This window comes from Mucor mucedo (assembly GCF_025094135.1).
Source record: "Mucor mucedo strain NRRL 3635 chromosome Unknown EV154scaffold_174, whole genome shotgun sequence".
NCBI lineage: Eukaryota > Fungi > Mucoromycota > Mucoromycetes > Mucorales > Mucoraceae > Mucor > Mucor mucedo.
Window position 1 is genome coordinate 45392 of NW_026252458.1, and position 17538 is coordinate 62929.

The 17538-nt window shown below is 38.7% G+C and overlaps 2 protein-coding genes across 2 annotated transcripts; one reads left to right on the forward strand and one right to left on the reverse strand.

The window, feature by feature from the left end:
• Positions 1 to 572: 572 nt before the first annotated feature.
• EV154DRAFT_487179 (uncharacterized protein) lies at positions 573 to 2050 on the reverse strand (the record flags this gene model as incomplete). The annotated part of the gene is made up of 6 exons (XM_051598954.1): positions 573 to 952; positions 1437 to 1526; positions 1597 to 1624; positions 1696 to 1720; positions 1856 to 1945; positions 1968 to 2050. The coding sequence occupies 6 exons, from the start codon at positions 2048 to 2050 to the stop codon at positions 573 to 575; spliced, it is 696 nt and encodes a 231-aa protein (XP_051451742.1).
• Positions 2051 to 14956: 12906 nt separating this feature from the next.
• Positions 14957 to 15694, forward strand: EV154DRAFT_430754 (uncharacterized protein; the record flags this gene model as incomplete). The annotated part of the gene is made up of 2 exons (XM_051596557.1): positions 14957 to 15170; positions 15195 to 15694. Coding segments are annotated over 2 exons (714 nt in total), but the record flags the coding sequence as incomplete, so codon positions are not given.
• Between the last annotated feature and the right edge of the window lie 1844 nt (positions 15695 to 17538).

The following is a 17538-nucleotide window of genomic DNA, read 5'->3' on the forward strand; positions in this document are numbered from 1 at the left end:
CAAGACCTGTATTAAAAATATCAGCTTCTCGGTCAATATTTGATACATCGTTTTACTGCTAGCGTTGTTCCCTTTACTATACCCCACTGAATTTTTCTTTCATTGTTCAATATTATTCTTCACTTGTTCATCATCCTTCTGTGTAAACAAAATGAATCTATCATTACTGTTTAAAGTAAAACCCCCTTCATAAAGAATCTACTTTATTTGGCTATCAATCAATGCACTTACTATGAACAGGCCACCATGATACATTCTCTCTTTTTTTTTTGTTTAGCTTGACTCATTTTTGAAGAAGCTCGGGGTTTGTGTTCCTTGTCTATCACTTGACTCTGTCTTTGCTGACTTCAATTTATCTACCCAAACTGATGACTCTATACATGGAAGAAGAATGTCGTACTGATTCCTTCTTATAGGTCTTGGCACTCTAATAGAACGATTCACCGCGTTAGTCTCTCACACTACATTACTACGTTTTGCTTGTGGGTTACCTTGTAAAGAGCCGCGACTCTTGTTATTGATAAGAAAGGAAGAAAATTTAAAATAAAATACTGGTCTTTCGTATAAATATTTCATTTTGTCACAATTAGGGTCAATGAAACACTACGACCTTGAATGAAAGCCAAGTAGCAAAAATGAACTTCTTTATTATTTTGAATATCATTGCAATAAATGTAGTCTCTGTCTTTATAATATATGTAGTGTAATTCTCCAGTTTTGTCCAAGAAAGTGGAGCGAAGCTGAAGATATTGTAGTTCCCTGGTTAAGGCCTTATCCTGCTTGATAATACTAATGAACTTCTTGAATTTCTCCCTGCTCCATCGTTCAAAGGCTGCAACGGAGTAAGGAATTACAATAGCAAGAGCCCGGTACTTAAACTCCTTGAACAAGACATGGAGTCTTTTACCAGCAGCTTTTAATAGTTTGGTCTGGTACTTACTATGTTGACCGTCTATTGAAAGAAGGTTAAATTTTTAAAGTATGCAATAGGCCATGTATGTTTTACCTTTAATTTTTTGCATGTGTTTCTTGTGTAATCATTTGCCTTGTAATTGTGACTCTTTCAAGAAACAGAAAAAGTGATAGCATCCAACATATTGGATACACTTTCGCAACACATAGTATGTCTGAGCGGCATTAAAATAAAAGAAGATGTCTTTTAAAAACTTGTCTGTATCTTCGTGCTGGGTAGTTTAGGTCAGAGTAGGCATTGTTAATACTCTAATCGCCTTAAGTCGAAGTTCCTAATTTAAGACAGACATGTTTTGTCTAATCGCCATTGTGGGCTTTACAATTGCATCAGCCTCCTTTGCAGAGCTGGTAGGCACCTGTACTGGTGTGACCACATTGGTTTCATCGGATTTTTTAGTTTCATTTTAAAACGAAGCCTCGTCATCGACGTACGGGTTGGTGGCGTACAATTTTTTTTTTCTTACCGGAAAAGCTACCGTCTTGGTTTTCTCCGGCAATTCTTTTCATTGGCACTGCCATCGGTCTCCTACCAATTGGCAAGGCCGTAGATTGTTCTGATTATGTACATCGTAATATATATACATTTTTAAAATAAAAAAAGAGCTCACCTTCTTCGGTTGGTACTTGAATGCTTCACATTCTCAAACCTTGACTAATAAGATGGCATGGTTTTCTGGATCTAACAAAAATAATTGGTTATCTGTTACAAGATGATTGGTTTACCTTGTACTTACATTCGCTTTTGATACTAATATGCACGTTGTTTAATTTAGTTATTTATGCTTTTTTTGTGTTTGATGTCGAACAATAAAAAGGGTGAGAGTTAAAGAAATTTGACGTCCATCACCACCTTCCAATATGCATTTTGGATTCAATCGCGTACCTGTCGGAAAGCGACTTTTTGTATGTAGGTTCAAAAGTCCAATTCTTCCGTTTTACTTTTTCGCGTTCTTCTTTTAATAGTAGCCGAGAGCTATATTAAATACTATCGTTACTTTACTATCAGAAATAGCTGTTTTATGTCTATTCTACCATCATTGTATACGCACAAAATGGTAAGAAAAAAACCGATAAGCATTCATTGCTTTACGTTTCAAAAGACGGGTGGGATGTTTAAATTAGAAGCATTTCGTTGTCATCTTATAGCCTTATATTGGATCGAAGTCGGGTGTTAAAAAATTACTGTCTGCTCTTTTTGTTTCTTTCAAACGACGGGCTTTCCCTATACTCCCCCGCTTTAATATTTTAGCACTAATAATGTTTGATAACTATCAGTAAAACGTTTTTATAACTAATATTTAAACTAATTGCTTATGTTTCAAATCAATGTTACAATCGTTCGTCTGTCAGAAATCTGTAGCAAAACGTTTTTTGGGGTATAAAATTTTAATTAAAAAAGAGCAAAAAGTTTATCAGGTTCATGCTTACGGACACGTTATATTAATTGTCTTCCATGATAAATGATTCGTATTGCATTATTTGGTATATAAGACATGGTATCGAAATACTTAGTCAGGTTATTTATAATTCGTTCAAAATACAACATTAGAAGTAGACACCTGTAGTGATATACTTTACAAGGAGTTGCGTAACTTCAACACAGGCAATTATTATGTTGGGTAAGAGTTTACAGGAGATTCCATGGCAACCAAAATAGTAAACTTCTGTTTTTTTGGACATTCTTTGCACACGTAAATAGGCGGAATAATAATCAGGAGTATGATTATGTTAAGTTCATGGCAGAGATTGCGTAAAAAAAAATTGAAAATGGGTTTATTTTTTTAGCCATCAAATTTTCAGCTCAATATACAAATAGGCCTTGGACACAATAATTGACCTTTTGCTATTGTAGTTTTTGTAAAAGCTCCATATATTTTGAAATAACGAACACTACAGCCACGTTTTAGCAATTAAACATCGACCAGTCAACCGACCGGTCAAAAAATAATTTACGAACGGTCAACCTGCCGGTCGAAAACTGAAAGACGATCGGTCAGCCCGCCGGTTGATAGTTAGAGGACTGTAATGAACCGCCTATGTTTCAGTTGCATATAGTCATGCAAAATGTCTCAGACCATTATTGAAACCCAACTAGCCCATTGTTCCTGTTCCACCTGTTCCCTGTTCTCTGTCTCCTGTCACACATGTCACTGTCAAACATCACTATTGTATCCTGTCTAACGCCTGTGTTCCATATAATGTATCCCCGTTGTCCCTTGTGCTTGTAAAACCATTTAACATGCGTTTCTTTGGTACCTCTGCCTTTGAACTCCCTTATAAAACATTAATAATATCAGCTCATGTTATCCTCTGTATCTATCTGCGAAATTATCTGTGTTCATTCCCGCTACCCCAAAGATGTCCCAAACTAAATATGGCCGTTCCCAAGCAAACGTTATTTTCAAAAACAAATCGCTCGATTTGTAAAAAGGTTTGGTCCCCCCAGTATAAGTACTAGCTTATAATTTTAGTATACTGAGGATAGCAATGTTACCCATATACAACCAGTAAATAAGACATGCTAGTTTAGTAATTAAAAATATTATTTTAAGTCATGTCACACTTGTTTTTACTTTTTTGTAATTTATAGCCCCCACCTGCGAGGGTATAAATTACTAATTTGTAAATTGCCCAACCACTCATAAATTTTGGCTGGTAAAATGTTTTTTATAGTTTAAATTACTATTTTGAGCTAAATACTTTTGTTCCGAAAACGTAAAAAAAGTTTTGCTTGGGAACGGCCTATGACTAATAGTCTGTCTTTGTTAATCTGATCACCCCAACCTTTGTTTACCCAATCTGTCAATAAAGATAAATAACAGCATGTTTATTTATTCTTATTTCTGTATTCAAGATCTTATCTATTTTTCTTGCTCCTCTGAATAAACCTTTTTCTACCTTCATTCCTTTTTATATATGTATTAATACTAATAGATATATAATGTCTGTTTCTTTTGTTCTCACCCTAATAATTATTCTGTTCTGCTCTTGGCCCGATCCACTCCTCACAGGCCTACTAATTGAACAGGTTATCTTGATTTATTTTGTTTATGGCTCTGTTCAATACACCAATACTAGAACCAGACTCCAAAGCAATGACACCATTAGAGCAGCATTGTCTTAAACGAAAATGTGGTAGACTCAAAAATGGGTTACATGTTTAGAATAAAAATGGTTCAGTAAAGGTTATGAAAAAAAAGGGTTTAACATCTTATAATAGTGATAATAGCTTCTATATTTCCTATGAAGCGCTGTTAACCGGATCCATAACTTAATAATAACAAAAAACAGAAAAATAAAAATGTTTGGAAAGTCTCCCTATGAATCATTATGTGATGTCATTACACAAAATACGAAAACCTTAACAGGTTACTGTCATGAACCTCGTGGTCAATACCTTAATGCATACGCGCATGCATACACCCCCGCATAGATCTGCATGTGTATGCAGATCATATTTGACAGCTCATGTGAACAAACCATCAGACACCACCATGAGGCCGATCACGAGTCATCACCATGGGACCACGCCTCAAGACCAAACCAACATCCGCCACCACCCTCGTCCCATGATCCCGCCACAGTACCTCGCCTCAAGACCTTCCCCAAGGCCTTAACTCCAGACCCTTCACGTTAAGAAGATAGTCCTTAAGACTATCTTCATTTTATTATAAATACCTTAGATTATTTAGACAAGTACAGATCTTTATCTGATATGTTGTATAACTTATTATTATTATATAAACTTAGCTTTAATACCTTTTCTTGTCTGTCTTCCCGCAAAACGTATAGTCCTACCTAGTACCTAGCCTTGCCTTGTAAGTATAAAGAGACCTGTCCTCGTCCCTAGTAACATCCGGCTAATTCCTGACACTATATCAGATCCAAAAAAGAACCTCTTTACTCTTACTTTTTTGTCTCTTTTCTCGTACCTCGTTTCTCGTACCTAGTATCTCGTACCTCGTTCCTCGTATCTCGTCTTCTGTACCCTCTTCTTCCTCGTTTTTGTACATCTTTCTCTGTACCACATGTCCTTATCACCTGAGTATCTCCAAATCTTAGAAGATTTAATGAACCGCTTCAACGCTCTTCAAGAATCACTCCCTCACCAGTTGGAACAAATAAATTTAAATTTATCAAGCATCCAACAGGATAACACCACCGCTAGAGAGACACTAGAAAACAACGTTCTTGGCCTTATAGAGCAAACCCAACAACAACTTTCTTCTGTCCAAGCTGAAGTCTACAGCTTCATTAACAACAATCTTGTATTCAAGACTGCTGCTAATGCTCCCAATCCTGATGCCAACGCATCTACTCCTACCGAATCCAATCCTACCGCAACGGCTTCTACAATATCCCGAATTAAAGTTAGAGACCCTCAAACGTTTTACGGCAAAGCTACCCACTGTAATTCATTCTTTGCCCAGCTTTCCATTTGCTTTGCAGTAGATCAAGTAAAATTCAAAACTGATCGTGAGAAAATTCTTTTCGCCATCTCTCATCTTTCTGGCAAGGCCTTTGCTTACATGGAACCATATTTGGCTCAAGTAAATTCACCAGTCGAAACCCAACATGATGTGTTGAGAAATTATTCCATCTTTCAAGAAACAATCACCAATGCTTTTGGTGACTCCAACCCGACCGTCACAGCCGACACTGCTATTCGTGCTCTTAAACAAACATCAGCTGTTTCCATTTACGCTACGGATTTTAGAAGACTATCTATGCTACTTAAATGGGGTCCTCACGCTTTAATTTCGCAGTTCATTTTGAACTTAAAATCCACTATCCGAGAAGAACTCGCCAGATGTGAACCGTTCACATAATTGGATAAACTTATTAACAAGGCTATTAGCATTGACAACGTCCTCACTGTCCTAAAAGCAATTAACAATACAAACCGACATCATCAGCGAGTTAATCATTCCAGTCCCAATCGAAATGTCCAACCAACGAACCAAAAATAAATCCTGGCATTCGACTCCTACTTCGTCCGCTGCCACTCCCATGGAATTAGGCTCCATGCATGCAGCCACAACCAACACCACAAACAAATTTCGTGGCCCTTTGACCCCACAAGAGAAAGAGCGCAGAAGAAAAAACAATCTATGTAGCTATTGTGGAGGTAACACTCATTTTGCCAATTCATGTCCAAACAAGAAACCCCGGTACATTATCAACTGCAATCCATGACAAGTACCATCGTAAAGCCTAACAACGAACCCGTCCAACACTACCTGAATAACATAAACAATTAAAAAAATATAGGTGACGTTTATGGCCCTGTTCGCACCACTTGCTTAGACCATAGAACCAACTCCACTGTTCCTATGCCATCCAACAAAATTGGAAGTGTTGCTCTTCGAAGCTTTGTCCTTCCCGTCGCAATTGATCGACCCAATGACCCATTCGCTACTTATGCCTTGGTTGACTCTGGTGCATCGGCTTCATTTATTAACAAAGAATTTGCTGAATACTATAACTTTGACATGGAAGATATTCGCGACACAGTTATTACATGCGCTGAAGGAACCAAAGTTACAAGCCATAAAAACACCACTATCATCATGAATCTTTTTGGCACGGACCATACTGAAGAAGTAACCCTCATAGCCATTCCGAATCTTGAAAATACCATCGTTTTAGGTTACAACTGGCTATCCAAGCACAACCCGTACATCAACTTTTCCGAAGGTATCGCAACCATGTACTGTTTGGACGACAAATGCGCTCCTGAATATCATTACCAACCGTCTTACGACAATTATTCCCGTGCTACCAGCCCACAATATTCCGATAATACGTCGTATATTGGTCACTCGCCTAGCCCAGCCTATATTCCCGGTCCAATCATGCCATGGACTAATTCTCCTTCGCCTCATCTTGTTCAATGGTTTGATCCTGAATTTCCTTCCTCTCGTGCTTGGTCTCCCTCACCAAAGGTTGAAGAAGTTGGCACCATCAATAATCCCATTGATGTAGATCGAACCCAATCACCAACCAGGGATAAATATTTTCCTTATTCCCCAAGCTTTGTTAACCAACGCCTCGATTGTAGCATGAAATCACGATCTCCTTTCGATCAACTTACTGGTTTTTCTCCTACACCAACAGCAAGAAAGCGATCAAGATCCCATAGCTACAATTCATCTTCTGGTTATCCTTACGATACCATTTGTCAACATAAGAGAATAAACTCTTCTTACCCTCACGGGGCTAACTATTTTTCGTCTTCTTTTCGGCATAAATTAAGTACAATACATGAGGTACCTGAACAACAACCTTTGAGTAAAAATAATCCTTCAGATTCAACTTCTACGTTTAAGCATCCAATTGAGAAAGAAGATAAAATAATTTTACCTTCTAAGTATGCTGACTTTGCAATTGTATTCTCCAAAGCTGAAGCCTATAAACTTCCTCCTCATCGAACGTATGATCATACTATGCCTTTAAAATTAAACTCAGAAGTACCTTTTGGCCCACTTTATAGTTTATCTAAACTCGAACTTGATACTTTATATGCCTATATCCAAGAGAACCTAGCAAAAGGATTTATTCAAAAGTCTGAGTCGCCAGCTGGTGCCCCAGTACTGTTTGTTAAAAAATCTGACAAAAGTCTTCGTCTTTGCGTAGACTATCGAGGATTGAATCGTATGACCATACCCAACCGTTGCCCACTACCATTGATTTCTGAGACGCTTGATCGACTCAATTCAGGAGTCATATTTACCAAGCTCGATATGCGTGGACCATACAACCTTATTCGTATTGCACCAGGTGAAGAATGGAAAACTGCATTTCGTACCCGATATGAACACTTTGAATACAAAGTGATGCCTTTCGGTTTAATGAATGCACCTGCCACTTTTCAAACCTTTGTCAATGACGTACTCCGAGAATATCTTGACTCTTTTCTAGTTGTATATCTAGATGATATATTAATCTTTTCCTCAACCAAAGAACAACATTCCAATCACGTTCGTTTAGTCCTTCAAAAGCTCAAAGATGCTAAACTCTCCCTAAAGCTTGAAAAATGCTCTTTTGACGTAACCTCTGTCCAATTTCTAGGCTTCGTTATAACTCCCGCTGGAATCGCAATGGACCCTGAGAAAATTGCTGACATTCGCGACTGGAAAACACCTACCTGTGTACGTGACATCCAAGTCTTTACTGGCTTAACTAATTTCTATCGTCGTTTTGTGCTTAATTACTCAAAACTATGTGTCCCTTTAACATCTTTGCTAAAGAAAGACTGTCCGTTTGTGTGGTCTGATGCTGCTGAAAAAGCTTTTCAACAGCTTAAAACACTTATCTGTAACAATCCCATCTTAGCTCACTATAATCCTGAGTTACCTTGCATAATTGAGACTGACGCCTCCGATTACGCTCCTGGTGCCGTCTGCAGTCAAAAAGACAGTGCGGGTGTACAACATCCTATAGCTTTTTATTCCCGTAAACTTTTACCCGCTGAAGCAAACTATCAAATTTATGATAAGGAGCTTTTAGCTATTGTCGCTGCGCTTAAACATTGGCGAGATTACCTCGAATTTTCCCAAGAACCAACTATCGTTTTAACAGATCACAAGAATCTTGAATACTTCATTACTACCAGAAACCTCAGCCGACGACAAGTTCGTTGGGCAGAAACCTTAGCTATAACGTTGTTATACAATATCGTCCTGGTAAACAAAATGGAGCCGCTGATGCCCTATCTCGGAGAGATAAACCTTTTTCGGAGGGAGGCAACCCCCCAAGTACAACACCAATGACTCTGCTCGATCCAAAGATTTTTCTAAACACCATTCTCACTCCTGAAGTTGATACTATAAAAGATAATATTATCGAACTCCTACCTGAATATCCTTATTTCGGACCAATAATTAAAGACTTACTTGAAAATCCCGATTCTGACAGTAGCTATACCTTTAGCTCAGATATCCTTTTCTTTAAAGATCAAATATGTGTACCCGATAATGACATTTATAAAAGATCTATCCTAGAAGAATGTCACGACGCCCCAGCAGCTGGACATTTTGGAATTGCTAAAACATTTGACATGGTCAATCGCAACTACTACTGGCCAGGTATGCGCAAATATATAAAAGCTTACATCTCTGGTTGTGACACTTGCAACCGAAACAAATCAAGCAAACACAAGCCATACGGGTTACTTGCACCTTTACCTATTCCCGATGCACCGTGGAAATCTATCTCCGTAGATTTCATCACCCAATTACCACCTTCTGATCAATACAGCGCTATTTGCGTATTCGTTGACAGATTTACCAAGATGGCACTATTCATTCCAACGACGAACACAATCGACGCCGAAGGAACAGCCCAATTATTTATACAACATGTATTCGCTAACTACGGATTACCGGACGACATTGTATCCGACCGTGGTGTAACATTTACCTCGAACTTCACCCGAGCAATGCTCGCTGGATTAATATTAAACAAAAGCTTTCTACAGCTTTCCACCCCAGACCGATGGACAAACAGAAAGAGTTAATTCCGTATTAGAACAATATCTAAGATGCTCTATTAATTACCAACAGTCCGATTGGAGTACACTCTTACCCATAGCCCAGTTTGCTTACAATAATTCTAAGCATACATCAACCGACATAACACCATTTTATGCCGTGTTAGGTTTCCATCCTCGACTTAGTATAACCCTACCACGTACTAACAAACATAGTTCTGATGCTGATAATAGGCTCCAAATTATTCATAACCTCCATGAAGAAATGAAGTTTAACATAGCTTCAGCACTGGAAAATCATGAGAAGTTTCATAACAGACGCGTCTTACCTGGACCAAAGATAAATATAGGAGACAAAGTCTGGCTCTCATCCAAGAATATTAAAACTCAAAGACCAACAGGAAAACTAGACCACAAAAAACTAGGCCCCTTCAAAGTTTTGGAATTGATAGGAACACGTTCATTCAAACTGGATTTACCATCAACCATGCACATACACCCTGTCTTTCATATTAACCTCCTGGAACTTTATAAAGAAGATTCCATTGTCGGAAGACCATTACAACCATTGCCACCAGTAATTATAAACGAACACGAAGAATATGAAGTAGAAAAAATTGTTGCTTCAAAAATCCACAAAAATAAACTATTATACCTCGTACACTGGAAAGGCTACAGCGTAATAGATAGAAGCTTGCTACCTGTCAAAAACTTAACTAACTGCATTGACCGCATAAATGACTTCCATAGGGAACATCCCGAATCGCCTGGAAGCCTTCTCGGAGCTCAGGCTAAAGAGGGAGCTCTTGTCATGAACCACGTGGTCAATACCTTAATGCATACGCGCATGCATACACCCCCGCATAGATCTGCATGTGGTTGCAGATCATATTTGACAGCTCATGTGAACAAACCATCAGACACCACCATGAGACCGATCACGAGTCATCACCATGGGACCACGCCTCAAGACCAAACCAACATCCGCCACCACCCTCGTCCCATGATCCCGCCACAGTATCTCGCCTCAAGACCTTCCCCAAGGCCTTAACTCCAGACCCTTCACGTTAAGAACATAGTCCTTAAGACTATCTTCATTTTATTATAAAAACCTTAGATTATTTAAACAAGTACAGATCTTTATCTGATATCTTGTATAACTTATTATTATTATATAAACTTAGCTTTACTACCTTTTCTTGTCTGTCTTCCCGCAAAACTTATAGTCCTACCCAGTACCTAGCCTTGCCTTGTAACTATAAAGAGACCTGTCCTCGTCCCTAGTAACATCCGTCTAATTCTTGACAGTTATGATACTTTGGAAGGCACTGTATATATGATTTTGAAATCCAACGCACGTTTAAGGACGTTCCGATATGATTTGCGACTTATCTTATATGTGAAATTAACTAAGATACTTCCCTACAAGCTTAGAATGCTTGAACCATTTTTGAACCGTTTCCAATTGCTTATAATCTATTTTGGTTGTTAGTTAAATGTAATCAGTGAACCCGAATGTATCGGATCTGTATTGATAACAGACCAGAATTCCCTGAAGTATCGCATAACAACGGAAAGGGGACCGGAGTGCCCTGAAGTCAACGGATTTTCAGGGATAACGGACCGGAGTACCCTGAAGTCAACGGATTTTGAGGGATAACGGACCGGAGTACACTGAAATCAACGGATTTTTAGGGATAACGGACCGGAGTACACTGAAATCAACGGATTTTGAGGGATAACGGACCAGAGTACCCAAACCTATTGGATCTTGACGGATAACGGACCAAATTCTCAGAATTGTATGATTTAGGCTGCTGACATGAAACAAAATATATTGAGATCTTAAATAGGAGGTGTACTAATATGGACAAGCTCCGGTTTTTTTTTTTTTAAAATGTTTTTTTATCAATATTTTTTTCCTAAATTGAATTCTGTCAAAAATAATGTTATCATAATTTTTTATTATTAATCTATTATTAATCTACTGCTTAAAAATAAAAAATTTGTGGGCATCGAATGTGAAGCCTCCAGAAATAAACGGTCCTAAAATAGACTACTAAAATGCTAAAATACAAAATAAAATTTTATTACTGTTTCCTTACCTTAATTTCTTTAAAATGAACAATCAAAACAACAACAACAACCCTATCAATCACCAATTTATTGAAGTGACACGGAATGGTGTAGCCTATGGTAGCAACCGTCGCATGATACTACTGTTTCAGAAAAACAGGAGGTTCCTGTTGTCGTTCCTGCTGCTGCCGCCGTTACCCCGGCCGCACCTGCTACTGCCACTGCTGATGCCACGGAGGCTGCTGCCACTATTAAGTTTCGGATACCAGATACACGAACTCAAAAGGAAATTCAGCTAGCACCTTTGCTCTTATTGAATTGTATGCTGATTACAACAAGCGGTTGGAGTCCAATCGTACGCTAGCTGAACTAAATGAGTTGTACCGTGAATGTTGCACTCATTCAAGACCAAAAACAGCACCAATGGAAGCAGACCTTTGAGTCCATTGAAGTCTAAATGGTCTGCTCTCTGTGCTGCCTTCAGACATCGCAATGATAGGTTGAATCCAACTGGTTTTACCATGATGCGATGGAGAACCCCACCAGTGAGATGGTCACCGTGAGGCCAACTACTGTGTATACCTCTCTTGCTGGAGAGACGACAGATAATCGTGGTGAAGTTGCTGTGCTAGACGAGTAAGTGCCGTCAAAAACGATGGTGCTGAGAAGGGTGTGGTTCGTGGGGCAGCCAGTTAAACTAGAGCGGTCAACCAAACGATCGAGCATCTGGTCACCTCTATGAATGAGATTGAGGCACGTCGTTTGGAGCATGGAAGCCGGAGCATAGAACGTTCACTAAATATGTTGCTCGTTCGACAACGTTTTTCGGTCAGATGTTGGAGTCCATGGAGAAACGGGACCAGGTGCAGTCTCGCATTGCTGAGTAGATGCAGGCCAGTCTGAATATCCAGCGCCAGATGCTGATGGTAATGAAAGGGTATTTCGGCTCAAGCAACAACACCGCCACCAGCTACAATCCGTTTGAAAACGGTGACTACAATTACACCAACAACACCAGCCCCTACTTCCGCCCAGATGTCAATGGTATTCCTGACGCCAATGACTATCAGTTCAACAGTACTTCTGCCAGCAGCACCAGCGCGTACAACAACACCGAGGCTAACAACACCAACACCAGCAACATCGTCGTCAGCAGCACCCTTCCCAACAGCATCCTGCCATACAACACTGCCTCCTCCCCCTCGGCCAATGAAATGACGATCGATGGCAATGTCACGACGGTTTCTCCTGTTCCGTCAGAATTGCTTGATATCACTTATCCTTCGTCCGATGAATATAAACCTCATAACATCGACTAAAATATAATGGGGTTTTTTCTTCAATAATAAATTTGTTTTATTTTTCAAAAACAATTGGTACTTAACACATTTAAGGAAAAGCTGCATTAAAGATTCGCAAGCGGGCTCGGTTACCTATAACACATGTATCACCCTGCTCTCCAACTACAAGACCAGCAGGCTCAAGAAACACTCCATCGAAACCTAGCTCCCCTCTTGCCGTTCATGCATTGTGTAGAATAGCACACGACCCGATGATATCATTGATATCCAAATTATTATACACGTAAATATGGAATTGTGTGAATCTCCACTGATGAACGAACTTACCAAAAGTTCTTTTAATGGCCATTCTTCTGGCTGAATGCGAATAGTTGAATAAGCTCTTGCGCGAATCCCGGAGACATTCACTTTCAGGGAATGGTGCAACCAAATTGGCAATGGTCGGATAGGCCGAATCACCGAGAAAATAAAATCCTTTAGGTAAGTAATGCCCAGGATTGTTCATGATCTTCCAGCTAAGATCACTGGAATTATAGGCTGAGGCATCGTGACTTCTGCTTAGTGTATTCAAAGTAAATTAGTTTCCAACTCTCATATTTATATTGGTCATTATTACCAGATTCTCCTACGCGAATGTAAGTAAACATACATGTATCGTCACAAACAGCGGTAAGTTTAATGGTGTAATTGTTTTTCGGTCACGGAACCCTGCTCCATAAGCGGCTAGAGTTGGGTTATGAATGGTAACGTTTTTGCCATCAATAGCACCAGATGCATCACGAATACTCACACCAGGACCTTTGTTGAATCCAGCAGATATAGCACTCACCATGGCTGAATTGATAGGCCAATCAATCATATAGCTAAGCACATCCTTGATGGCCTTCACCGTACGCCTCGTGAAATTGGTATAGCTACCATACGAAACGCCATACAGGACATACATGTTTCTATATCCAAGATGGCTATTGGCCAGTCTCAAAAGACAGGTAGCTATCTGGATGTAGATAGGAACGTGGTTTGGTGTTTTAAAATCAAATTCGGGATGAGTAGACAACCTGTTGACAAGCCAATTGAAAGAGTCCCTTCCCATTCGATATGTGGCACAGAAGCTATTTACTAGGTTTTCGTCGTCGTCGTTGAGGTTGGGATGTTGTACCTCCCAAAAAGTGTATCTTTCAGACTCTCTTGTGGCACCCACACCGACAGTTCGCGTTCTGGTGATAACTGCCCCGGTCATAAACAAAGGCAAGGAAGTCATAGCCATTCCAAATTCACTCGTAAAATCGGCAGCAGAAAAGTCGTACTGCAATTGCTGTTCTCTAAGCAAATGCACATTACTGACAGTAAGGTGCAACAAGTCTACAATTTCTTGGTTCTCGGTAGCAATGCTTTCACTAAATGCATAAAGAACAGCTTCTTGCTGTCTTAACATTTCGAAGAGGAGAAAAATTTGTTGGCGAGTTTGAGAATTCATTGAGAAATTAAATTGAAACAGAGAAAACGACAAAAGAACAGGTAAAACAGGAACAAACGAAAAAAAATCTTGCCGATATTTTAGTAAAATCGAATTGCACTAGTTCCAGGATAATATGTATTTATATTTTTTTTAAAAAAAAAACCAGTTTTGGAAAAAGAATGGCCTTCAAAAAGAAAAATTTAAAAAAAAACGGCGCTTGTCCGTATTAGTACATCTCCTATTTAAGATCTCAATATATTTTGTCTGATGTGAGCAGCCTTATCCTGATGATTATTTGGAAGTCACTGGTTTTGTTCCACCAGATTTCCGCTATGGTCAGCAAGCATATTTAATCGAAGGAGCAAAGATCTTTACATCTTCTAGCAACAATTTTCAGATGCGTTTGGGAAGTCATCTTGGACAAGCTGTCAATCATCTACTTCGTATTCGACAAAGAAAAGCCGAATTAATTGCTTATAGAAAACTTGAATGATTAATTGATGCACTGATAAAATCTGAAGTATACAGAGAATAACTGAGCCGGCGACAAGATTTAAGGAACTTATAGCTAGAAGGTTACCTCAAGATTTTGTATTGGACGGAGAGCAGTTTGGGGACCCTATCTACAATAACGCTCTTGAAATTATTGGCCCTGTCCTTACCAGTTATCCCGTTGACTACCGGTTTCGTGGGAATAGTATTTGTTACAATTCCAAAGCAAGACCAATTGAACCTATGCGGACTTTTTACGAACTGGCTTTATCATTTATTGATATAGAATTACCTGTGTTTAATTGCTTCCCATTACGCCGTTCTTGGATTCCTTGCTACACAACCATCGATTCAAAAAAAAATTGTCAAAATAATCTTAGTCGTCGGTGAACCAATCGTCAAGATAAGATAGCACTTTGGTGTGAAGTAATTAACCTAAACTCGGATGCACTCAAACACCACGAAAATGACGAGTTTCAGTTTAGAGAAACTATTCAAACGGATGGAGTAGGTGTAACTGTGATCAAGATAAGAATGGATCGTGAAAGCAGATATACTGCTCGTTTTGTTGTTATGGTTGACTCAATTCAGTACATTTCACAAGAGATTGCTCAAGAAACTGTTGGAAGATGTGTTACAATTGATCCTCGACGAAGAGATTTGCTATTCTGTGTGCATGAAAACTCAACCGCAAACAATCCAAACAAGTTTCAATTTACTAAAAAGTACCAGGACAGGTTTGAAAAGATCAAAACATACCGTAGAATCTGTGAAGCTGTGAGACCCGCTCGAGTAGGAGCCGCTGATAGGCTTTTGGTTAATTATGATTCCTTGAATAGAGATAAATTTGAACAGTATCTTGAAAACAGGTTCAATACGACAGGCATCATCCAAAAGCACTAAGTCAACTTCCGAACCAACCATTGTACTGCTCATCCCTTGCACAAAAAATTGCGGCTATCTGCCTATGTTAGAACACAGTAAGGAAACGAGGATTTTATTTCAAAACTAGATGAACAGTTTGGTCTCGAAGCAGTTTATGTTATGTGTAACTTGTCATATCCTATTACAAGATTTTATGAGCGGTACGAGGCCTTGGATTCCGTCGGTTGCTTCAAAAAGCTGGTAAAAGGTTGTACTTGATTGATGAATTTAGAACAGGTCAGTACTGCCCAGCTTGTGAACGTAAAAGTCTTGAAATGTTTCGGATGGTCGATAACTTGTGCCCTCATACACGAAGAACAAATCCTCGTGGAATCTGACATGGCCTCTTAAGGTATGTTGATTTTACTTGTTTATAATTGTTTATCTAATAATTTTCTTTTGTTCTTGTGACAGATGTACAAATCAAAATTATAGAGCTATGACTGATAACACAAATGTAATTGTTCCTCGTCTGTGAAATCTTGATATGGAGCCTTGCTTGAACATAGTTGATATTGTTCGATCACTTCGGACTGGAAATGGCATTCCCCCAAGATTTCGACTTGTATAGGTTTCCCAGAACCAACGGAGAAGAGCAAAAATCAAAAATGAAGAAGCAAACCTTAAACATGTACGTCGACGTCGCAACTAGAATTTTCCACGCCTGTTATCACAGATCAACTATAGATAAACTTAAGTGGTAAGCTAATTTTTTTTTCGGAAGATAAACCTAATTTTTTTTTCTTTGTGAACGATTTTTTTTTACTTTGTGAACGAATTTTTTTTTTTTTTACATTTTGATCTAATATTTTCTGAAAATAGTGTACTCGTTGTGTTTTCAGGAAAAACACCAACTTCATGTTCACCGGCGTGAACTTCATCTTATGCACTGCGGCATTGTTCAAAAGAATAGCCACTTATCTACCCTCTCGACCAAAAGCAATATCCAATTTTTTTGATGTAAACCGAGAGGATCTCAGAGGTCATCCAAGCTTTATGCGAGTGATGATACTCCACGTAACGACGGGTACCAATAGCTGTCATTGATGGCATTCTGGGGTTTGTCTTGTTGCAAAGAAGGCTTGTTGTGTTTGTAGGTAAGTAAAATTATAAGGCAGTATATGTAATGAATATGAAGTCACGGATAAATTGTACTTATATATGCCGAGGTTTAAGTATCACCCGTTGTACCAGATACTTTGCCGAAGATAATTTACTTATTATCTTCCCTCATATATATACCGTTATGCCGAACCTATGCCAAATTACCCCTATGAAAAACACTATATATATTATGCTCATTTCTATATGAATAAAAGGATAATTCTTATTCAATTCTATTTCTTAAAACAGTCCCAATAAGTCCGATTATTACAGTATATAAGTAATTTGTGACTGTTTATAAGACTGTCTTTATTATGAAATAAAATGAACAAGTATTTATATATAAAAGACTATCTGCTGTGCCACCATCTTTAGTGTATCTTTGAAGTTGTTATCATTTTCCCAGTGTGTATCCCGTTACCTTTAAGTGCTTATTTTGTAAATATGTTACACTTGGAGTTACTGTCATCTTAGACACATTGTACTTGCATATCTTTAGTAAGCATTAGTCACTGTGTTCTTGTAACCTTGTGATATGATAGTACTACCTATGTATATTGGGTAATTGATTCCTTAATCATTCTTAATGTATTGATGTCATAGATATGGATTTATTTAATGTAGCAACAATATAGCGGATTACCACAGGGCTTTTGAACTGCCCAATGACAATGGCATGGCCTTTGTAGATACCATCCGCATTGCAAAGTAACCCCACA